The sequence below is a fragment of the Gadus morhua genome, chromosome 6 (assembly GCF_902167405.1).
Source record: "Gadus morhua chromosome 6, gadMor3.0, whole genome shotgun sequence".
NCBI classification, from domain to species: Eukaryota; Metazoa; Chordata; class Actinopteri; order Gadiformes; family Gadidae; genus Gadus; species Gadus morhua.
In genome coordinates this window covers 25,301,907-25,325,706 of record NC_044053.1, presented here as the reverse complement: position 1 = coordinate 25,325,706, position 23,800 = coordinate 25,301,907, and the positions used below count along the sequence as shown (strand labels likewise).

The following is a 23,800-nucleotide window of genomic DNA, read 5'->3' as shown; positions in this document are numbered from 1 at the left end:
GAGAGAGAGAGAGAGAGAGAGAGAGAGAGAGAGAGAGAGAGAGAGAGAGAGAGAGAGAGAGAGAGAGAGAGAGAGAGAGAGAGAGAGAGAGAGAGAGAGAGAGAGAGAGAGAGAGAGAGAGACTATTATTTTTTTTCTTCCTTTAAAGTTTCGATACGTAAATGAGGGCTTTGTTGCGTTGTAGTTTGTGTCAACATTGGATTGAGATTGCCTCCTACCAAGTTAGTGGTGAGTATTGACTCTCTTTACGAGGATGGACATGCCAACAGCAAGTTACTCGGTGCATAATCCGAGTCACTTCATGTTTGCGCCACCTCCATCATTATGTGAAACTGTAATAATGACGTTGTCCTGGTTGTATTTCTACACCTCATATCATGTGGATCAGTGAGTGTGTTGTTTATATTTCCACGAGGAATTCCATGAATGACGTAGCTAGTGTAGGCCTAAGAGTTGGCGGTAGACATGCTGTTCAACAAACACATGATTGTTCTCCACATTTATTGTAAAACCACCACATTATATGCAGCGATCATATAAATTAAGGCTACTATCGCTTTTGTTTTTATTTTTGAGTGGAGTAATATTCATATTTTATAAGTATGAGTAATCATTGCATTTTATGTATGTATGTAATTGTGTTTCAAATTCTTGCAGCATTTCAGATAGGAATTGCTGTTGTCTCTAAATGGGGAAAATGTTCTGTAACCCAATCCTTCCTTCCTAAATAATGAATGGAGAATACAATCATTGACCATCACTTAGTGATTTTCTCTCTCTGTCTGTCCGTCTCTCTCTCTCTCTCTCTCTCTCTCTCTCTCTCTCTCTCTCTCTCTCTCTCTCTCTCTCTCTCTCTCTCTCTCTCTCTCTCTCCAGACAGATGAGGAGGAGGCATTGCGTCGACGCGATGGGAAACGGTTCCATGAAGTCCAGGTGTTTCAAACCAACTCAAAGCTCCCTCTCCTCCGTCCAGGAGGAGCAGGCACCGCAGGAGGTCCTGCAGGAGGGCCCTGAGGTGCTGAGGAGGCGGGTGAAGGAGATGGAGAAGGAAAACTGCAAGAAGGAGGAGGAGCTGGGTGCCAAAAGTCAACACATCGCGTCGCTCCTGGAGCAGCTGGCCAATCAGACTCAAGCTCTGGCCGAACTCAGAGAAGAGCTGCAGAGCAAGAGCCTCCAGATCGCTAAGCTCCAGGAGCTGATTCCCCCCCAAGGAGACTCTGGGGACCCCAGCCCAGGGACCCCGGGCTCTAGGACCTCTCGGGGCTCCTCTCTCAGAGCCAAAAACAGCAGGCGCTCCAAGGACACCGTCAACCGGCGCAGAGGAGCCAAGGCAGGGGTGTCAGCAGAGCCCACCTCCAGGACCTACGACTCCAGCAGCCTCCCAAAGTTCTCCTTTGAGGAGGCCCGTGTGCCCAAGGACGCCAGGTGACATTGGGTGACATGGGGATCTCTGACTGTAATTTTTAACTACTGCTAGTATTCCGGGGGAGGGCACAAGTCTAGTCTAGTGTCTAGTAGTCTAGTTATGGGTTCAAACCCCAATGTCCACAGTCTACTTGTAACAGCAGGGGTGGTGAACAGGACACACATCGTCCCTGTTTATGCTGTTGTCATAACAGTCATGGCTCGTTGGGTTCCATAGCTTTAAGGAACAGGCATCTCAGAGTCCTACCTAAGGGGAGAACTGTTCTGTTGTGAATTCTAGAATACGAATGAGGGACTGTTCTTTAAAATCAGAGTAAGGGAAACATGATCATGAGACGCTAATTTTAAGAAAGTATAGAATAGTATTAAAGGATAAAGTTGGCTTCAGTGTTTTGGAGCTTCAGTCCAAGAAAAGGTTTGGGACCCTCAATATATGTCACAAACTGCTCAAATTCCTCCTAACTCAACCCCTGACTTGGAGTTGGGAAAAGTCAGAACATAAGAACAAGACACTTGATGTAAATTATAATCATCCATCTTATTAGTTATAGTTTTGGGCTCCAAATCTGCGGTATGCTTGTTTGGATCGGTTTTGATAGATTGAGGTTAAATAGATTATGTAATTGGCTAGGGTTATGGATCATTGTATAGCCCAGGGAGTGCTTTGCTGAGTAGAACCGTTAGCTTGCTGCTATTTCACTACTGGATTAAAATGAATATGAAGAATGTTCTAAATTGAGATTTTACCGCAGACTGAGGAGCGATGATGGGCTGTTTCCGATAGTATGTTTCTACTGTCATATTCCCCTTATTAATTATCCTTATGTGTGAAATGAATGATTAGTCCAATGTGACCCCTTTAATGCTTGGGTTAAGGTTAGGTTTGGAGAGTCTACAAGGCAAGGTAAACTAGGGGTTAGGGGTTAAGGGTTGGGGTTAGGGATTAGGGTTACGGGTTGGGTTAGGGATTAGGGTTAAAGGTTGGGGTTAAAGATTAAGAATACAAATTTGGGTTTTGGAATTATGGTTTTGGTTAAAGTCAAGCAACTCCTAAAGGTTTGAGTGGCTCAAGCCCTGATGCGTTGCTGTGCTTCCCAGTGTGAAGAAGCTCCTGATAGAAGCTCTGAATAAGAATGAGTACCTGAAAAGGCTGGAGGTGCAGCAGATCAGAGACATGGTGGAGTGCATGTACCAGAGGAGCTTCCAGCAGGGCGAGTTCGTCCTCCAGCAGGGGCAGCCTGGACATCACCTGTTTGTCCTGGCAGGTAACTCTCCTAAACTGCAATTCACCTCAGCATTTGGTTGTCAATATTAGTTTTGTTCTATTAAAATGTAAACTGGTTGAAAAAATCCATGAGCCTAGTGCCAAAATTACTAGTATATGGACTGGTAGTAATGGATTGACATGGGGATTCTAAACACATCCAAAAGGTCTGATGTACGCACACTGAAATAAAAAACTATGTGACCAGTTACTCGTTGAAGATTCTTATTAATGACAGCTTAAAGATGGTTTATGTTATAGTCACAGCTTTTTAAAGGCTGTAGTTTGAAGGCATTTCCACAGTATGAATGTCTCATTGTTTTGTCCTATTTATACTGTTCATCTGTGTCCCAGATTTGGGTGAGGCAGAGACATTGATTGACCTTGTTGGATGTTTTCAGATGGAAGGCTGGATGTGGTTCAACACAGCAAACTGCTCACGTCAATAGCTGGGTGGACCACCTTTGGTGAATTAGCTATACTGTACAACTGCACCAGGACTGCTTCTGTCATAGGTAAGATACTGTTTATCAATAAAACGCATATATCTGCTCAAGTCCTACAATTTTACTAAGGTCAAATATATACACACACAGAGACACATGCACACACACACACACACACACACACACACACACACACACACACGCACACACACGCACACGCGCACGCACGTTCACGCACGCACGCAGACTCAAACCAACGCAAGCACGCACACTCAGATACACTTTGCCTGTGCCATAACCATGCTTGTCCCCTGACCTGTTTGATCTGGTCATTAAATAGAAGAGATTATATTGACCCAGGGTTTAAATAACGTCCCAGTACTGTCCTCCGATACGTCAAGAACCTTCTAATGTATTTAACCAAGAAGGTCAGAATGGAGGTCAGTAGAACCTCCCTGTCATCCCAAGCTCTCTTAGAACACAGGAGGGGTCGTGTTTCACTAACTCTCCGGGTCTGTGATTAAAAGATGAATTGGTAACCACGGTTACTGGGGTATTTGCCAGTCAAGTCCCTTTTATTTGTATATCACTCATTAGAAGTTACGTCTAGGAGGGCCTGCTAGTTGAGTAAAGGCAAAGTATCATGAGGCAAAGTAGCATCTGTCCAAGGCTGCTGTCGTACAGCCACAGTGCCAAACTGAAGTCAACAGGTCCCCCTTGACCTTTGACCCTGTGCTCTGCAGCGATGAGCAGCACGTTGACTTGGGCGCTGGACCGCGAGGTGTTTCAGAACATCATGAGAAGAACAGCTGAGACCCGACACCAACAGTACCGCAACTTCCTGCGGAGGTCTGCTTCAAACACTTACCAGCAAGGCTTTATGATAGATTGCAAAATGACAAATAACCACTGACGTCCTCAAGAGAGGTAAGAACAGGTGCACACAGTGGGATGATTTGAACAAACATTTAACATATTAATCATCTGTTTTAGCGTTTCCCTATTGGCTAATCTGCCTGAAGACATGCTCAGCAAGATTGTGGACTGTCTTGAAGTGGTAAGTTATCTGACAAATGTCTTAATTAGTGGTAAATTCTCCGGTTAATATATGAGTTAGTGCTAAGTTATATGATGAATGTATTTGTTAGTGGTAAATTATCTGGTTAATTATTTCTTTAAACGAGTGGCAATCCTACAATCTTCCTTCACGGCTTGGCTCAGATTCATGTAACCTACTTCTGCCACCGATGTGTCTGGATGCAGGCAGATAATATGTAAGACTGTGTTTTTATAAAGCCAGAGAATTGAATTTGGGAGCAGTAAATGTTTGTGTGTGGGTTCCAATTGAAAACCATTGGGGATCTCCCAAACAGTGAGAAAGATATGTTGATATTACTCCAATTGCTATTGAAGACAAAGCTATTTAGTCTGAAGAAGTCACAGTTAATTGATTTAAGGTGTCCTCATTGTGCCCATGATGCAACTCTGCAGTAATCTCATAGCCAGGGGCGATTCTAGGTAGTGTGGGGGCCCTAGGCAGTGGATTGTTGACGGGGGGACGGGACGGGGACGGGACGGGGTGTGGAGCGATTGTTGACGGGGGGGGTGGGGTGGGGGGGGGGGAGCGATTGTTGACGAAAGGGGGAGGGGGGGGGGTGGAGCGATTTTTTTTTTTTTTTTTTTTGGCTCTAGGGGGCCCCCCCCGTGGCCCCCAAACAATTGCGGGGCCCCAGGCAGTTGCCTGGTATGCCTAATGGGATGCGGCGCCTCTGCTCATAGCATGCCCCCTTGATGTGTTTGTGTTTACATATGAACTTGATATGTATGAATGCAAATATATGGAAGGTGTTAAGGAAGAAATTGTTAGTGCTACGGCTTTCGAGAACACTCACAAGACCCAGGTTCAACTCTGTCCGCCAGACAGAAAGAAGCGCTGTCCTCTGGGTTGCAAACCCATCCTCTTGTCAAGAGTTTCAGCATCGAACCAGAATGTTGATGGCAGAATGTTGATTAAGTCAGATGAGGTCCAACTGACTTAAGAAATAATCCTTTGGAGTGAAATAGATCTCGCTCTTGCCAGTATTTTTTTTCCAATCATTAAACCCTTCCCTTGATACAACTACCCTCTCCTGATGGGATCTGTGAACCACAATATCCCTCTTTCTAGAACTATAGTTACCACGAATCAGAAGGCAGTAGCAATCCAACAGATAGCTCTCTCAATAAAGGCCTTGGTCTCTACCTGTTCCTCTAAAAGCATTGGTCTAGACTTGGTCTCTACCTAGTTCCTGGTCCCTACCTGGTCCTCTAAAGGCATTGGTCTCTACCTGGTCCTGGTCTCTACCTGGTCTTCTAAAGGCCTTGGTCTCTACCTGTCTCCACCTAGTCCTGGTTTGTATTTGGTCCTTTAAAGGCCTTGGTCTCTACCTGTTATTCGTCTACCTGGAGGTCTTGGGATCTGGAAGTGGGTCCAATGCTTTGTGGCTGTAATAGATTACATTGTTTAAAGTAGTTCTTACTGTATACACTGTCATCTGTTTCAACAGTGATTATAATCATATTTGAAACATACTCTTCTCAGTCGAGTACAATAAGCCTATTAAACAACATTAAATTGTTAAATTGAAAGTGTTATCGGTTGATTGATATTAGCATGAGTTAATCTGTTTTCTGAGTTGTATTGAGTAATCTATTATATACTAGTAGTAGCAGAGTAGTATAATATAGTGTATCTGTATATCTGTATACCTGTACCCGACAGGATATTATATAACTAAATAATCGATATCCCCAACAGGAATACTATGACAAAGGAGAGTATGTCATCAGGGAAGGAGAGGAGGGAAGCACGTTCTACATCATCGCACAGGGAAAGGTACCAAATCCTCAGATAACATTGCACATTATGTGTGGATATATGTGTTTTCTGTTATTGTCTAACTATGTGTTGCATGTATGTATAGAACCACGTGTTGTCAACAAGTTGTTTCTGCTATGTAGGTGAAGGTGACCCAGAGCACCCAGATCCACAAGGAACCTCAGGTCATCAACCTGCTGCAGAAAGGAGATTACTTTGGGGAGAAAGCCCTCATCAGGTACCTGGAAACACAACGTCACTGACACCTCAACGTTTGACTGAATGTCTTGAATCCTCTTCCCGGTGTTGCTGTGGGACTTCATGCTGTGTTTATCTCGTCCCGTAGTGATGACGTCAGATCGGCTAACATCATCGCAGAGGACAACGGCTTGGAGTGTCTCGTGATCGACCGCGAGTAAGTTCCCCTCAACGCTAACCCTAACCCTGGTACTACCCATAACCCTGTCTCTGGTTGGTCAGTGAGCGCAGGACTTGAGTCTTCATGACCTCCACTGTCTTCCTGTGATCCAGAACGTTCAACCAGACCGTGGGAACATTTAATGAGTTGCAGAAGTACCTCCAGGGATACGTGGCCACACTCGACCGCGATGATAAGAAGAGACATGCCAAGTAAGTCTAGACCACTAGAAGATCTATGTATCAGAGTAGAGCTTCCTCAGTAGATACATCCTGGTGGATCTAGACCAGTAACCCATTATCTGGATGTCCACATGTTCATGGTCAGTGGACCGGTTGGAGGAGGGGTAATATTTCTGCCAAAAAATTATCTGATTACTCACAAATTCCAGCAGCTATTTGCAAATCTAATGTGTAATCTAATGCAAGCATTATTAAAAAATAAATGTGGGCTTCCGGACTCCTTATTATCTATATCAGTGGTTTTCAAACTGTGGGGCGCGCCCCCCCTGGGGGGCGCCAGAGTTCTTCAGGGGGGGCGCGACGTGAGAAAAAAATAAACCCGAAAAAAACCCTGAAAGTCGTTGATTCAAATCATCAGTCGTACTTCAACTGTAGAAGTAACATAACCAAATCAATTTTCAACCGTTTACCTTCGTGCAAACCATTTAACAAATATACACACTTGTATCTTCAATAACATCGAAACAGAATTTCGATATCATTTAAAGTTTCTTCAGAATCACAGTTTTAGTTTCATACTGCTTCGTTTTCAGCTGTTTTCATTGAAGACGTCTGGCCATTCTGATATACCTACTTCTAGACATCGTAACTCATTCCTTTTTCAACCGTTTACCATCGTTCAAACCATTAAACAAGTCTACACAGTTGTATCTTCAATACTATCTAAACGGAATTTTGATAGCATTTATACTTTTTTCAGAATCACAGTTTCGTTTCAAACCGGCATCGTTTTCAGTTGCTTATAATAATTTAGGTCACCATAGCAACGCCGGTAAACAAACCCCGCCGAATAGTCGAATCTCCGGACTGAAAAGGCAGATCTGATTCGACTCAGAAAATTCAGAGTCGGGGACAGCCCTAGAAAATAATATTGCTGGCTAACTTTAGCAAAATGGATCGGTTTTTTGTATCTAAAGCTACAGTGAGTAAGGAGACAGAGTCTGGGGCAGGCAAAAAAAGAAGAAAGTATGACCATGAATATTTAAACTTGGGATTTTCATGGACTGGATCTGAAGATGCTCCACTGCCACAGTGTGTGGTTTGCAAAGAGGTGCTAGCTAATGACGGTATGAGACCATGTCGACTCCGGCGTCATATTGAGACCAAGCACCCAAGTCTGGTGACCAAGCCCCGGGAGTTTTTTGATAGGAAGCTAAATGAACTGCGGTCACAGAAGAACGTAATCCAGGGGGGGGGGGGGGGGGGGGGGGGGGGGGGGGGGGGGGGGGGGGGGGGGGGGAACCGCTGATCTATATTATTCTTGCCCACTGCTCCTTTAAAGTTCTATTCAACAGTAGATTCTGTATTGATCTCTTCGCCCTCTCCAGGCGCTCAGTGTCACGCCACCTGAGCAGGTCCATCTCTCCTGACGCCATCCAGCTGGAGGAGAAGCTGACCTCCTTCTCCTCCACGGCTCCATTCGACCACCTGGAGGTCATCACCACACTCGGTGTAGGAGGTTTCGGACGTGTAGAACTGGTATATACCTTATCCCCTTGTCCTTAACCTCTTAACCTAAACCTAACCCTATAACCCTAGTCCTTTACCCCTTACCCTACCCCCTAACCCTAACCCTATAACCCAAACCCTAACCCTATAACACTAGTCCTTTACCCCGTAACCCTATATAACCCTAACCCTAACTCTAGTCCTTAACCCCTTACCCTACCCCCTAACCCTTAATCCTGTAGTGATCCTGCTGGGCTAGATAGAAAGTCAAGTGAGAAAGCCTGCCTCTCAGGGGTTTCCATTTCTTTCTAAAGGTAAGGATCAAGGGAGAGGACATGACCTTTGCCCTCAAGGTCATGAAGAAACAACATATTGTGGACAACCGACAAGAGGAGCACATTCACTCAGAGAGACGGATCCTGGCAGACTCTCGCTCCCCCTTCATCGTTAAGTTAGTCTGTCCAGTCGGACCTGCCTGTCTGCCTGTCTGTCTGGACTATCTATCTGTCTGTCTGTATATCCGTCTGCCTCAACAATCTGTCTATCTGTCTGTCTGTTGGGTTGGACGTACGACCTCTCTGGACTACCTGTCTGTGTTGATAGACAAACTACCTGTCTGGACAACCTGTCCTTCTGTCTGTCTGTCTGGATTGACTACTTGTCTGCACTACCTGTCTGTCTGTCTGATTTCAGATATCAGGTTAGATGTTATTATTAGCTCAGCGGGGAGTGATTTATGGAGGAGGTTATTGGTGATGCGTGGAGGTTATTGGTGATGGGTGGAGGTTATTGTTGATGGGTAGAGGTTATTGGTGATGGGTAGAGGGGAAGGGTGATAGGTGGAGGTCATTAATGATGGGTGTAGGCTATTGGTGATGGGTGGAGGGCAGGGATGGACTGGGACAAAAATTTGGCCCGGGACTTTGGGATGGAGAGGCCTTTAATGAGACCGCGGGAATGGTGCGTGTAGAATTTTGCCACTGCATACTATTTTAAAAACTAGTCCTTACCCCTGGATATGTGCATTGCAACTATTGCCGCTTTTCCACTGCATGGTACCAGCTCGACACGACTCGACTCGACTCGACTCAGCTCGCCTTTTTTGCGTTTCCACCGCGAAAACATGGTATCTGGTACCTGAAGTGGCTGCTTTTTCTAGTACCGCCTCGCTCTAGGTTCCAAGCGGCTGAGCCGATGCTAAAAGGTGACGTCGGCAGACGGCCGGCCACTGATTGGCCAGAGAGTGTGACGAAGTCACGAGAGCGACATGGCAACCATGCTGGTAACAGCCATAGCAGCGCCGCAGCCAACATATTCCACTTCTTCAACATGCCAGCTAATAATACGAACACGAATACCATCGCATCGATGTTCTCCATTGTTGTTATGTGGGTTCTGTCCATGTGTGGGTTACGTAGGTGTTGTTTGCGTCGCGTACAAAAATACGTCACGGCCCTTTCGCGCAGCCGACCCCGCCCACGTCCCGGAGGTACTATTTGCGGTGGAAAAGGACCCGCGCTGCTACCGTGTCGAGTCGTGTCGTGTCGAGTCGAGCTACATGTGCGGTGGAAAAGCGGCATAAGTGTCATGTGTTTGTGGTTAGAATTTGTGAAGATCACAGGCAAATATTTTATGAGTAATCTGGTCCAATTACAACATATTAGAAATTGCATGTGCCTCGAAAGGTAAATCAAGGGAGAAAAGATACCAAATAGTGCAAGATAAAAGTATTTTAGTGGAATGAAAAAAGTGGGAGGAAGAAATAGTCATATCTAACAGCGTACAACAAAGATGTCACATTGTTTCCCCTTCACTGCTGGATAGGCTACTACACATAATTCACAAATCAAGCTTTTTTCAACGTTTGCAATAACCAATGAGAAAAATGCCTCTGTCAGACTCTAGCCAGATGTATACTGAGTGGCTATGTGACATTTCAGAGTGATAAGTCAAGCCGTTGAAAATGAGAAAAATGAGGACACACACACACAGACGATGCATTTCGAAAACACCAACTAACTAACTAACTTCAGAGGGAGGTCAACGGAAGTAAGTGATCCAGCCGTGTGTCTGATTTGACAGGTTGCGGAGCAGTCTAAGTTTGGAGGGGCCGTTCGGCCGCTCGCTTATCCCATACACTGTTTTTAAAAGTTATCCCCCCCTAAATTTACAGTAATATACCGGCCCCGTTTTACCGCCAGGCCAGAGCTCTGTTTCGCGCAGTTTGCAAGGTTTGTATCCAGCAGGCCAGCCCAAGTCAAGGCTCTGCCTGAAATGATCCGGAGGGTGACTGGTGGAGGGTAAGGGTGATGGGTGGAGGGGATGGTGATGGGTGGAGGGGATGAGTGATGGGTGGAGGGGATGGTGATGGGTGGAGGGGATGAGTGATGGGTGGAGGGGATGGTCTCTCTCGGTCGTCCTCAGACGAGCTTCCATCGAAGTCTCCAATCCTCTCGGTTCTCCATACACCCGGCCAGCTCCGAAGAACTTTCAGCTCCCGCATCTTTCTTAAGCACGTCCACGTACGTTAGCGCGGAACGTCCTCGCGATCGATGCCCGCGCGTTGGTTCCCACAGGACCAGCCTGCTGGCCGGGAGCTCCCGATGTCTGTGGCAGTGGCCGGCCAGCTTCATCCTCCTGGATGCTACCTTCTGGTTGAGCCTCGGCAGCCGCCCGTACAGATCCTTGTTGGTAATGTGGGCATTCTGGTCTACATTCAGCACTGCTCGTAGCATCCTGGTGTAGCACCCATCCAAGGACTTCTGCAGGGTGGGCGTCAGGGTCCAGCTTTCGCAGCCATACAGGAGGACGGACTCCACAGTGGCATGAAATAGGCTCAGCTTTATGCGACGGGGAGATTTGAGCGCCACACGCTTGACATAACATTCAGGGCTCTCCACGGCATTGCCTTCCTGACCTTAAGGTCTTGTTCTGTGGAGTTTACCCAGGAACCCAGGTATTTGAAGTCATTGACCTCTTGCAAAGAGCTGCCTTCTGATGTTGTAATCGGCAGATGGTCTGTGCAGATGTTATAGGTGATTACCTTAGTCTTCTTTATGTTCAGTCTGAGGCCAACCTTAGCACATTCCACCTCTACTCTGTTCAGGAGTTCCTGTGCCTGCTCCACGCGGTCAGACACCAGGCAGATGTCATCTGCGTAGTCTAGGTCTGCCAGGGCTACAGCAGGGCTTCTTCTAGACTTCGTTGGTCTGATTGTGAAGCCCAGCTCCTGCTCCCCCCCGTTGATGGCTTTCCTGAGCGCGTAGTCAAGGGCTATGATAAAGAGGAAGGGGGCAAGAGTGTCCCCCTGCTGCACCCCTGCCAGGATGTCGAACTCCTCGCTGATGCCATCTGGGGTTACCACCTTGGCTCTTGTGCCCTTGTACATGGCCTCTGTGGCCCGGAGTAGATTCGGGGGGACCCCGTAAGCTTAAAGGATTTTCAGCATCATGCTTCTGTTTATTGAGTCAAATGCTTTTTTGAAGTCAATGAAACATAGCACCGCTGTCAAGTTGTTCCTCTTCACTTCCTCAATGATTCTCCTTAAGGCCAGGATCTGGCCTACGGGGGTCCTTCCCTTTCTGAAGCCATTTTGGTTGTCCCTCAGGTGTGGGTCAATGGCGTCCCTAATCCGGTTTAGTATCATGCGGTTGTACATCTTCGCTATGACACTGGTCAGGCTAATGCCACGATAATTGTCCGGCTTAGCCAGATCTCCAGACTTGGGCACCGGGATGATATTAGAGAGGGACCATATATCGGGTTTGATGTTTTCTATCAGAGCCTGGTTGCAGATCTCCAGTATGATGTTATCGAGATCGCAGTGTTTAGGGACCTCTGGGGGGATACCGTCCGGCCCAGCACTTTTTCCTTGCTTCAGGGTGGACTTCACTGTGGCAAACTCCGTAGCTGTAAAGGGGCCATCGTCAATGTTGAGGTTGGTGAGGACTGCAGGTATCGCTTCCTCAGCTCCGTCCACTGTTGGGTTGGTGCCTAGGAGATCCCGGAAGTGGGTGAACCAGGAGGTCACTCTCTCCTCTGGGCTGCAGCCTGCTAGCTGTCCCTCTCTCGTCTTCTTGCGCCCACTCATCTTATTTATGACCTTCCATGACTCCTTGTATCTCTGTTTGCCATGTTCTGCCTCCACCTTCTTCACCTTCTCCATCAATTCTTCCCCTTTGATCCTGTCGTAGGTGCTGAACAGCTGCTGTTTGGCGCTGTTCAGCTCCTCCCTACTCTCTGCGGTCCCCTCTCTCTCAAGGCTTCTGCGTGCCTCTTCCACCAGTGTCCGCGCTCGCACAACCTCCGGGTGTTTGGACCTAGGAGAGGCTCTATGTCTCCCCTTTGTTGGCACCCATTTCCTGGTTGCCTCTTCGTTGGCGGATAGGAACCGCTCGTAGGCCGTTGGCTCCCCTTCCTCGGCCAGATGTAGGCGGGCTCTCACCTCCGCTGTGTATTTGGCCTGGAGTTCAGGGCTTCCCGCGAAGGCCTCCCAGTCGGGCCGGGCTCTCGGGGCGCTCTTGGGGACCCTTAGGCTCAGGCGCAGCCTCGTGGCGACCACACGGTGATCGGAGCCTACAGAATCCAACGCGCTGTAGGACTCTGCATTTAGGATGGACTTCCTCCACTCCCTCCTTACCAGTATGTAGTCCAGCTGACGTCGCATACTGCTGGCTCGGTCCTGGAATGTCCATCTCTTGCCCATTCTCTTACGGAACAAGGTGTATGCGGCCAGTAGTTCATGTTCCGTAAGAAGGGCAGCTAGATGTTCTCCGTTGCGGTTGGTATTGGTGTGGTACGTGAACTGTGCGTCTTCCGGTCCGAGTCTCGCGTTGAAGTCCCCCAGGATTGTGAGGAAGTTGTGAGCCGGCACATGGTGGATCGCTGTTCTTAGGTCATCGTAGAACTTTTCCACTTCCTCGATCGGTGCTACGTTGGTGGGAGAGTATACACTCATGACCGTTGTTACTGGGTTCCCCTCAAAATCGGCACTAAGGATCCTGTTGGTGTGCGGGAGCACCCTACGGAGGGCCTTTCGTGCTTGGGGGCTCACCATGAGTCCCACGCCACCCGTTGCTGCCTGGGCATCATTACGCCCTGCAGATGAGGTGATGAACGTGCGTCCCCCCACTCTGCGATAGTTAATTGTCTGGTCTGTGTGTACTCTCCTATGCTCCTGGACTGCCAGGATCTCCACTCCCCTATCCTCGGCACAGTGCGCTAGTTCTTCCAACCTCGCCTCTTCCCTCACTGTGTTTGCGTTGTAGGTTGCCATAATAAGTGGCCTTCTACAGCGCAAGAATGCATTGGACATTGGGCTGTGGTCAGACTGAACCCTCCCTCCCCGTTGGAGAGGGTTTGGGGTCCAGTCGTCATAGTGTCCCCCACCACCATAGGACCAGCACCACCGTCCGCTGCGTGGCTCCTGCGGACTCCCGCCGCTGGAAGTATAGGATTATCGATGTCTTGTGTCTCCATGGAAGCTATACATTGCGCATTATTAAAGACTGTGGGGCGCAGCTCCTCACAGCCCTACTCTGGCCGTTTCAGGCTTAATGCCTTCGTCCGCCCTTGCTGCACACCTTCAGGTGGTATACGGTGCGGAGCCAGGCGTGAGCAACGCCTGTGGTTTTTGTTCGGAGTGACCTTCTCCTAGATGGGTGGCCTACCATGGCAGAGCCCCATCTGCTCACTATTTACCCATAGCTGGGACAGTGGTTGACAGGTGCCAGGGCGTGTCCGCATGCTGGCGGGCCTGCACACCGTGTCACTGGGGCCCACTGCTGCTCCGAGATCTCCACCAGTTTAGCCTGGAACCGCAAGGTACCAGTTACCGTGTGTGGCCACGAGGAGGCACTGTAGGAGTCTTGGCGGTAGAGAGGCTGTGTATCAGCTCGGCTCCTCTTTTCACCCCCTGCAAAGAGGGCTAGCCGACGGCAGTAGCTGAAAGCAGAGAGTAGCAAGCAGGGGCAGCATACAGCATGCACTAACTACAATCACTACTACTCCAGTACTACTGCACTGATGCATCATACACGCCCTGTGCAAGGGGATGGTTGATGGTTGGAGAGGATGGGTGATGGGTGGAGGGGATGGGGGTATTTCAGGGTATTGACACGTGACTTTTCTCCAGGCTGTACCGAACGTTCAAGGATAACAAGTATGTTTACATGCTGCTGGAGGCCTGCCTCGGAGGGGAGATATGGAGCCTCCTTAGAGATAGGTGAGCTATAAGATCCAATTCCATTATATTATGTTGCACAGTTGATAGGTGTCTTAACTTTTGTATTTACTGTCTCGGCTTCCTTGAGTCCATAAACTCCATCCCTTGCTGCTCTTCAGAGGAAGTTTCGACGAGACAACGGCAAAGTTCTGCGTGGGTTGCGTGACCGAGGCCTTCCATTATCTCCACCGCTCCGGGGTTATCTACCGCGACCTGAAGCCTGAGAACCTGATGCTGGACGCTGAAGGATACGTCAAACTGGTCAGTATGGGCCCAATAACACAACATTAACACAGGTATAGCCCTTCATCACTGTTACAGCCTAAAGGGGCTTCAGGAGCCCACATTATATGACAACCCATAACCCTGAGCCCTCTAGTGGACTAAGAAAGCCAAGAAGAAAGAAACCTTGAGAAAGAACACAGTAGAGGGAACACTCCTTCCAGGGATGTTAGGAGTGCAATACATAAAAGAAGTAGACATATAATGGTAGCATAATACAAAAAGACAGATTGAGTTTTTTGAAAGTAATACGTTTGAAATCAAGTGAAGTGTGGTCTAATTTGATAGTGATGATATTGATAGTGATCGTGACAGTGAAACTAGTGATTAAGCTGGTATCCATCAGATGTGGTGAGCAGGCCTCCAAGCTGTATCCACTTAAAGGACATATCCTCATCTGAAACAGTCTCCTGTGTGTCTTCTTTTTGCACGGCTGTCTCTTCAAGCCAATCCCGTATCCCCTCCACAAGCCTGTCCTGGACTGAACTTGTCCTCCGCAGGTGGACTTTGGCTTTGCCAAGAAGATCAAGTCTGGCCAGAGGACGTGGACCTTCTGTGGGACGCCGGAGTACGTGGCTCCAGAGGTCATCCTCAACAAAGGCCACAGCTTCAGCGTGGACTTCTGGTCCCTGGGCATCCTGGTGTTTGAGCTCCTGATTGGAAGGTTTGGACAGAACCATGAGGTATAGCAGTGGTTGTTGTGTCATTGTTTGACCGCCGAGGGGAGACATCTGCTTGAAACTCCTGCTCTAAATAAGCAGACTAGAAAATAAGAATTGCTGGCACACTGACCCAAAAAACCAACACCCAACTTTACAAGGTTGTCTGAAGGTGGCCAATGCTGATTTGACATGTGCCAGATTAACAGCCAAAAACCAACTGGTATGACACACTGGCCCAATGTTGCTGTTTGTTAGTGTTTGTTTGGGCGGTGAGCAGGAACCATAATGTCTGCAAAATAAATATTGATCTTAGATCATTTGCAAATGCAGCCAATAACGAATAAACTCACCTGGGAGTCAACAACAATAAAAACAACAAACAATCCCAATGTGGGGACCCATATGGTTAATGCTATCTACAGTTTGTATGCAGTTGTAGGGTGAAGGGACAATTGGCTTCAGATTGTGTTACTGTTCCACAGTCCACCCTTCTCTGGCAGTGACCAGATGATGACATACACCCTCATCCTCAAAGGCGTCGAGAAGATGGACTTCCCCAAGAAGATCTCCAAGAGACCAGAGGATCTCATCAGAAAGCTCTGCAGGTACCTAATATATAGGGTTATAGACTGTCTATATATAGTTTAGGATCTAAAGGCATGGTGACAGTTGTAATGGTAACAGCTCTCCTCTGTTGTAGAAGGAACCCTGTGGAGCGCCTTGGCAACCTAAAGAATGGTATCATTGATATCAAGAAGCACAGGTAACAGCAAGTGGTTTACCAATGTGATTAAACATGCTCACTGACTAAAGACTTGGCAAAAACATTAAATAAACTTTTCATTTGACTGGGTAATGCTGCCAGAATAATTAATGAAAGGTGCTGTGGACATGAGTTTGGTTTAGGATTAGGGTAGGGTGAGGGTTATGGTTCAGGGTCAGTTTGGTGCTGTGGAGAGCAGAAACACATGTATTTGACTAATATATTGCATATGCATATGGCATTGCCCTGGTCTCCTTCAAAATATTCTTTATTTCTTGCAAGAAATTGTTAATTAGAAGTTATCAAATAATGAAGTACATACATGATTTAATTGACAGTGATGCCTTCTCTCTTTGTCATGTCCGAGGTGGTTCACTGGTTTCAACTGGGAAGGGCTAAAGGGAAGAACATTACCTTCTCCACTCAGACGAGAAGTAAGTAAAGAAAGGGGTAACAGAGCCATGCAACCTTCCTACAGACACACCCCCTCCTATTATACAAACACTTCCTCCCTCCAGTAACACCCACCATACAGACACACCTTCCTATAGAGAGACCTCCTCCTACCTATTATACAAACACTTCCTCCCCACAGTAACACCCACCATACAGACACACCTTCCTATAGAGAGAACCCCTCCTATCATTTTGACACGCCCCCTCCCTATAGACACACTCCCTATTAACCTCACAGACACGCCAACGCCTACAGACACGCCCTCTCCTTACATACAAGCCCCTTCCTACAGACACGTCCCCTCCATATCAACATGTCCCCTCCTGCCAATCAGACATGGCCCCTCTCGCCATACAGACACGCCCCCTCCATATCAACATACCCCCTCCTGCCAATCAGACATGGCCCCTCTCACCATACAGACACGCCCCCTCCATATCAATATACCCCCTCCTACCAATCAGACATGGCCCCTCTCGCCATACAGACACGCCCCCTCCATATCAACATACCCCCTCCTGCCAATCAGACATGGCCCCTCTCGCCATACAGACACGCCCCCTCCATATCAACATACCCCCTCCTGCCAATCAGACATGGCCCCTCTCACCATACAGACACGCCCCCTCCATATCAACATACCCCCTCCTGCCAATCAGACATGGCCCCTCTCGCCATACAGACACGCCCCCTCCATATCAACATACCCCCTCCTACCAATCAGACATGAACCCTCTCACCATACAGACACACCCCCTTCCTTTAGACCCTCTGACAGTGCGGTTGTGTCCCCAGCTGTGTGGCCTGAGTGACCACAGCTACTTCGACAGCTACCCTCCCGACGACAGCATCGCTGCAGATGAACTGTCGGGTTGGGATGCCGACTTCTGAACACCGTTTCGCACCAAGAGTGTGAAGGCATGTTGTCCATGAGCACATCCCCATAATAGGATGAGTGGATCGTAGAGCGGATTACGTTTTCTGTATGGATTCTATTTATTCCACCTCCGTCTGCCATTTGCTTTTGAGCTGAAGTTTTCAATTGATCTGTCGCTAAGTCACGCCCCCCGTCGTTACCATGACGAACTCGGACAAACAAACCAGACTAGATAACAAAAACATATGGAAAAATGTCAGCTGACAGTATATCAAAGAGGTTTTTTTTTGGGGGCGAAAAATTATTTAATTTCTTCCAGGAGCAATCAAAAGGGACTACATTACGCTATGGAGAGGAATATTCAAAACTTAAAAATATATCCAGAAGGTGACAAGCTTAAATTCAATTGGTATTCTGGCCTGCCACACAGTCTGATCCACATTACACACTTTTTCTTGTCCTGTTGTGGCTTGGGAAAAGGGATGAAACATACCCCATGTTTCAGCCTCTCGGGATACCGACTGTCCGTGTTATATGTATCCCAAGCACATTGTTTGATCATGTTTATTTTTCTTTACACTAACAACATAAATCCACCATTAAATTGTTATATTATGCCTCCTCCCTGTTGTTCCTCCTCCCTGTTGTTTTCAACAGAGTTGTCCGAGCTGATGTCAGAGTATAGTTGAGGCTGGACTGTCATTGGCTCATCTGCGGTCTAAGGGCGGAGCTTAGTGACAGGTCAATTGAAGTGGTCTAGATGTGTGTCTTTGTGGGAATGAACACAAGGTTTGTGTGTGTGTGTGTATGTGTGTGTATGTGTGTGTGTGTGTGTGTGTGTGTGTGTGTGTGTGTGTGTGTGTGTGTGTGTGTGTGTGTGTGTGTGTGTGTGTGTGTGTGTGTGTGTGTGTGTGTGTGTGTGTGGGGGGGGGGGTATGAGAGTGAGTAATAGGGAGACCGAAAGACAAGTAGAGAGAGTGTATTAGAGGGTGATATGTGTACTTATAGAGTACTTCTACAGTCTATGTAATACTAGTTCAATATTATATATACTTTGATACTCAAAAATATGAATACATAATGTACGAAAAATATTAATACGTAAATATATATATATACATATAAATATATATATATATATGTATACACACTATTCTGTTTGTTCAACTTTAACTGCAATTGTATTGTTAGAAGTACAGCACTGTGAAAATGTATTTATACATTTAAGCCATATCTGTGTTGTCAATTAAAAAAATCATGTCTGATTAAAAAAAGCCTGTTTTCTTTCATAAAGAAATAACTGGAGTGCCTGGACTGATGGTCAGGTGGTTGCCATGACAGCAGTTAGGTGACCACTGAGTTTCCACTGAGTGACTGGACTGATGGTGAGGTGGTTACTATAGCAGCGGTTGGGTGGTTGCTATAGCAGCGGTTAAGTGTTGGCTATTAGCAGAGGTTAGGTAGTTGCAGCCTATAGCAGCAGTTAGGTGGTTGCTATAGCAGCGGTTAGGCGTCCGAAACAAAGCATGAGAGACAACATGACCGACGACAGCGCTGATTCACTCAATGATGTCGTCACGCAATTTACCTCTTACGAAGACTTTCTGGATTCCAAAATAACAGCTTCTGCTCTGTACTACCTAGAGGTACGTATCTAGTGTCGAGGTATTAGTAGTTGCTAAATGAGTGTAACGTAAATGTAGCCGGTGTTACACCGAATTCTGCGACCCACCGAAAAGTGTGACCCCAGGGGGTGCTGTTGCACATTTTCTGCAACATGCACGCGTGCATTATAACAAAAACATAAATAAAATTTAACATCTCCCCCCACTGGTGGGTCTTTCATTTCTTGATACTAACATTAATTCTAGACAGCATTTTACACAGTAGCATATAATAGGATATCCTCAAAGGTAAATCAGCGTAATATAACACTGACTGTAGCTTTTTATGGGTAAAGTATCGGTGAAGGACGGTACTAAACGCCCTATCCATTGTATGGGTCAGTAAAATGCTAATCAAATCAAATCAAATGTATTTATTAAGCACCTTTAATAAAAAGGTAAGGGGCTGGGGGGAGATCTTATTTTATATTTATGTTTTTGTCATGCCTGCCTATACGCTTCAAACTCGTGCATATTGCAGAAAATATGCAACAGCGTCCCCTGGGGTCACACTTTTCGGTGGGTCGCAGAAATCGGTGTCGTAGTAAACAGGTAAGTTGACAGATTGCTTTTCCAGCTATTCACACGATACTGGCCAGGTTCATGTTAAAACATGTTGGTAATATATTTGAGCCCAGCCTGTTGAAGCCCGCAGCATTGTTAGGCCGTGTTCACATCGGCCGTGACTTTTTCCAGAAACGCTCTGCTCCATAGGAATATAATGTAAAAAAAGCGCTGGCAGATTTAAAAAAAAAAAAAACGCTAGATGTGAACACGGTGTTTATTCATCAGTATTAGCGCAGGGGTGCGTGTTCTCGCAGTAGGGCAAGATGTGCTGATAGAGCAACAAGCTCACAGACAGTGTTGCCAGATTGGGCCATATTTCCCGCCCAATCGGGCAACACTGACTCCAGCCCGCTGTCGCCAGGGTTTCCTGCAATCTGGCAACACCGCTCACAGGCGAATTGTTCTCCATTATGTCGACCCCATGACTTCTCAACTGGACCTCAACACTTATGTGGCATATATTTAGGGTTCACATTTAGTGCTGTTCAAATATATGTATAATTCATTGGCGAAGTCTGCTTGATTTGAACATGGGTTATGGTTGGGTCAAAAGCCTACTTCAGAGTTTGTCCAGCAGATGGCAGACTTGTTAATTGTACAGCCTTGGAGCGGTGTAAGGACACCTGTCTATACACACATGAGTTAGGATCCCAGGTAAACTTGGACTACAATTTAGTTAAGCCCTCGTCAATGGTCTAAATATCCTAAAATGCTCCTTACACTGAACACGTAGACGGGTGCACTGAACATGACTTAAAACCCTAAACCATGGGCCTAATTTCATTCATAGATGAAGCTATATCGTGCTGACTGGGGTTAACATCCTTTAAAACCAAGTTGGTTTTGCTTGCATGGGTTTGTGTCTTATTTCTGGAAAGCCACATCAGAGTGCAGGGTGACTGGCCGTGAGAGAGGGCTGGGTCTGGTTGAGCTTTAATCCTCCAGCAACCAAAGGCCTCTGCAGCCTGTTTTCGGATAGTGACGACATCACTGCCCTCCATGTGGGTCTGCAGCTTAACAGTCACCTCTCCAAAACCTTTGGTTGCGCAGAAAAGGCAATTTACAAAAATAGATACAGAATTTAGTTAAAAACCCATTGAAGGAGTGAAAAAACCTATTATCCACCTGCTATCTTTTCTGAAATCGTCCAGAAGTAAATTCTAAGGTGTGGCAAGAAGAGGTGATTATTTATCTGAGGTTCAAGGAGAACCTTGGTTCATGGGTCTTCATTTCGCCTTTAGGAGCTAATCATGTGTCGAAGGGTTAAGGCAAATTTCCAACGGAACCGGCACGGCAGCGAACCGGTCCCCGAAAATAATAGAAACCATTAAAGTCAATGTAGGCTATCCCACAGGATATGGCACCGGCACGGCATAGAACCGTCCCCAAACCGGCCTTCGTTTACAATACTTGCCTCTTCTATTTGTTTTAAGTTGCCAGTTCGCAGCCGTTTCTCAGAAACTGCTACAGCCAATCAGTTTGCCTTTGCTCATAAATATTCATGAGCTCACATCGACCCCTATGAAATTCACAGGATATCGTAATATTATACAGTCTATATATGGTATCAATAGCTAATCAGCGGCAAAGAAGAAATGAAAGTCCGACTCCGGGTCGATGCCTCGCAAGTCCAGTGTCGCGAGCGGACGTTGCCATGGGTTGATTATAACTCGTGAACAATATTGTATTAATTATTCTAATCATAATCATTTTTATAATTCATATAGGCCTATTATATTTATGCACGTCTTGAGCCATCAGTCGGAACGTGTCCGTTCCGCTTCCACTGGGGATTGCATTACGGAACACAGCCGGTTCGCTGCCGTACCACTTCCGGTGGGAATTGGCCTGACAAGCTCCCATAGAAAGTGAACGTAGAGATGGGTGTCAGGCGAATTTTTCGCGAGAAAACCCGCGACAAGTTTTGATTTGTCGCGCCACACTTTTGCCATGCACAGGCGAGCGCGTTCACGAGAATTTGTTGCGCGAAAAATTTGCTTGAGTTGAAATATTTGAACTTTGAAGCGAATTTCGCGTGATGACGCGGGATGATAGCCAATCAGTGTTCAACAGCGTGGCCACTGTGTCACATGTTTAACGTAACAGCCAATTAGCGTTCAACCGTCAAACCCAGTGCAGTGCAGTCCGTGGTGAACTGCAGCATGGAGGAGAAAGTGAATGTTGCCGTTTGCGACTCCCGGGGCTCTATATATAATATAATAGTATCTAATATAATATTTGTATATATAATATCACGGCCAAAAGCTCTGTGCGCCTCCGGATGGCCGTAGCGCGGGGAGCTCTCATAGGGATTGGGCTTCTCGGGGTTTGTTTACCGGCGTTGCTATGTTTCTGGTCTTGTGTGTTCCAACGGTTTATTAGGTAGGCCTATCTTATAAATCTCTGTCTATTCAATACTTCATTCACTGCCTCTTCTGTGGTCATTACAATATTATGAATATACTGCGTCGGGTCCTCCGACGTCTCTCCCTCTTCCACAAAAGGTAAAGACATGCAATGGTGGTTATCTTGTTGTGGTGCGACAAATTCGACAAAACTTGCACAGCGACAAATTATGATGTGTGGTGCGACAAAACTTCGGCGATAACGCGAAAGGGCGAACAATTTTGTGTTTGGTGTGAACGCACAGTAAGGGGTTACTTGGGATAAAAGGAGCGGTTATCTTGAGTGGCTCCACAGATACAAAAGAGGTTCTACAGTTAGAGAGAGAGGTTGTACAGGTAAAATGGGAGGTTATGCAGGTAAAAGGGAGGTTTCCACAGGTAGATGTGGAGGTTCTACATGTAGAAAGTAGATGCTAGTGGTATAAATGAGATGCTACCGGTAGAAATGAGGGTTCTAGAGGTAAAATGGGGTGTTCTTGAACTAGGCAGGAGTTGCTACAGGTAGAAAGGAGGGGCTACATGCAGAAACCAGGCTGTAGAGGTAACAGGGTAGGTTCTTCAGGTAGAAAGGGGATGTTACCCAGGTAGAACAGGTATAGTGATCCTTCTGTCCCTCTGTGGTGCTCCAGGATGAAGAGCTGGCCAGGCAGCTGGTGGAGTTAGGCCAATGGGGCACCGTTCTCACGCGCGAGGAGTTTCAGTCCCGCAAAGTTTCTCCATCGCTGAGGAACCAGCACCGGTAAGTGAAGCAGAAAACACCAGTACTCTCACAGGCCCTCTCCCAAGGCCTGGAGAGCCCAGGATCTCCATCTCTAACCATCTGAAGAGGACCTCTGTGTGATGGGGCACCAAGGATTGGACTGTTACCTATTTATTTTTAAGGACAGCTGATTAACACGCTATTAATATTTCATTGACATTATTGTCTATGAAATGGACCCACCCTTGTATGAACCTGTGGGGACTTGTTGTTGCATTGAAGGAGCTCTGGCATCAGGAAACCTTCCATATTCCAACTATTCCTACAATGTAGGTGCTTTCGAAAGTGGGAAACTACTTGACCAACATGAGAATTGATGAAGTCATTCTTGTTTTTTGCGTATTCCTTTGAATTACATGTTTTTTCTTTCTTTCTTTTTTTCTCTTTCTTTGAAATGATCATCTTTGTTTGAGTACATTTTTCTTCTAGGTCTCAAATCAGATCTTACAAACTATGGGATTCCTGTAATTCCCCTTGATAAAATCTACCACCCCCCCCCCACACACATACACACATAAACACACCCACGCACGCACGCACACACACACACACACACACACACACACACACACACACACACACACACACACACACACACACACTGTTTACCCTGCTAGGCATGATTGAAAGTGGATATTTATAGTTTTCTTTTATCACAGACACATATATTGGTAGATTTTCTTTACCTTGACATGTTTCGACGGATATACTTCCGTCTTCATCAGAAGGTCACACGGGTGTATTAGTGTGAAGCGTTCTTATCAGCTGATGTTAACGGAGATGTGACGGATGATGCAAATAGTACAGCAACGCCTACAAAAGGACAAAAAACTCAAGAAACGCACAAATTTGACAGTAATTGACATCTGTCAATTACTCCATTTCATCGCCACCTCAACTTATTTTCAGTTCCGCACAAAAATATACAGGCGGAAAGAGGGTTTCGCCATAGGGGATCCACTATCAGCCATAACGTTTGGCTTCTTTATGGAATACCTGGAGAAGGAAGCAATAACATCAGCACCGGAGTAGTACAGGC

The 23,800-nt window shown here is 46.6% G+C and overlaps 2 protein-coding genes across 5 annotated transcripts in view; both read left to right on the top strand.

Moving 5' to 3' along the window:
• Positions 1-93: 93 nt before the first annotated feature.
• prkg2 (protein kinase cGMP-dependent 2) lies at positions 94-17,986 on the top strand. The gene is made up of 19 exons (XM_030357861.1): positions 94-228; positions 877-1,425; positions 2,524-2,690; positions 3,091-3,204; positions 3,879-3,984; positions 4,129-4,192; positions 5,933-6,010; positions 6,136-6,230; positions 6,339-6,407; positions 6,524-6,622; positions 7,981-8,131; positions 8,416-8,552; positions 14,235-14,324; positions 14,444-14,585; positions 15,107-15,270; positions 15,751-15,873; positions 15,969-16,031; positions 16,399-16,465; positions 17,284-17,986. The coding sequence occupies exons 2-19, from the start codon at positions 881-883 to the stop codon at positions 17,377-17,379; spliced, it is 2,370 nt and encodes a 789-aa protein (XP_030213721.1). The 5' UTR covers positions 94-228; positions 877-880; the 3' UTR covers positions 17,380-17,986.
• Positions 17,987-18,749: 763 nt separating this feature from the next.
• cfap299 (cilia and flagella associated protein 299) overlaps positions 18,750-23,800 on the top strand; it is a 38,216-nt gene continuing 33,165 nt past the window's right edge. For 2 of the 4 annotated variants that reach the window (XM_030357895.1, XM_030357896.1), the window contains exons 1-2: positions 18,847-19,011; positions 22,631-22,740. In XM_030357895.1, the coding sequence (XP_030213755.1) occupies positions 18,892-19,011; positions 22,631-22,740 (230 nt within the window). In that variant the 5' untranslated portion in view covers positions 18,847-18,891. Of the gene's footprint in view, positions 19,012-22,630; positions 22,741-23,800 lie in introns of all 4 variants that reach the window. The other 2 variants (XM_030357897.1, XM_030357898.1) reach the window with 2 other exon arrangements.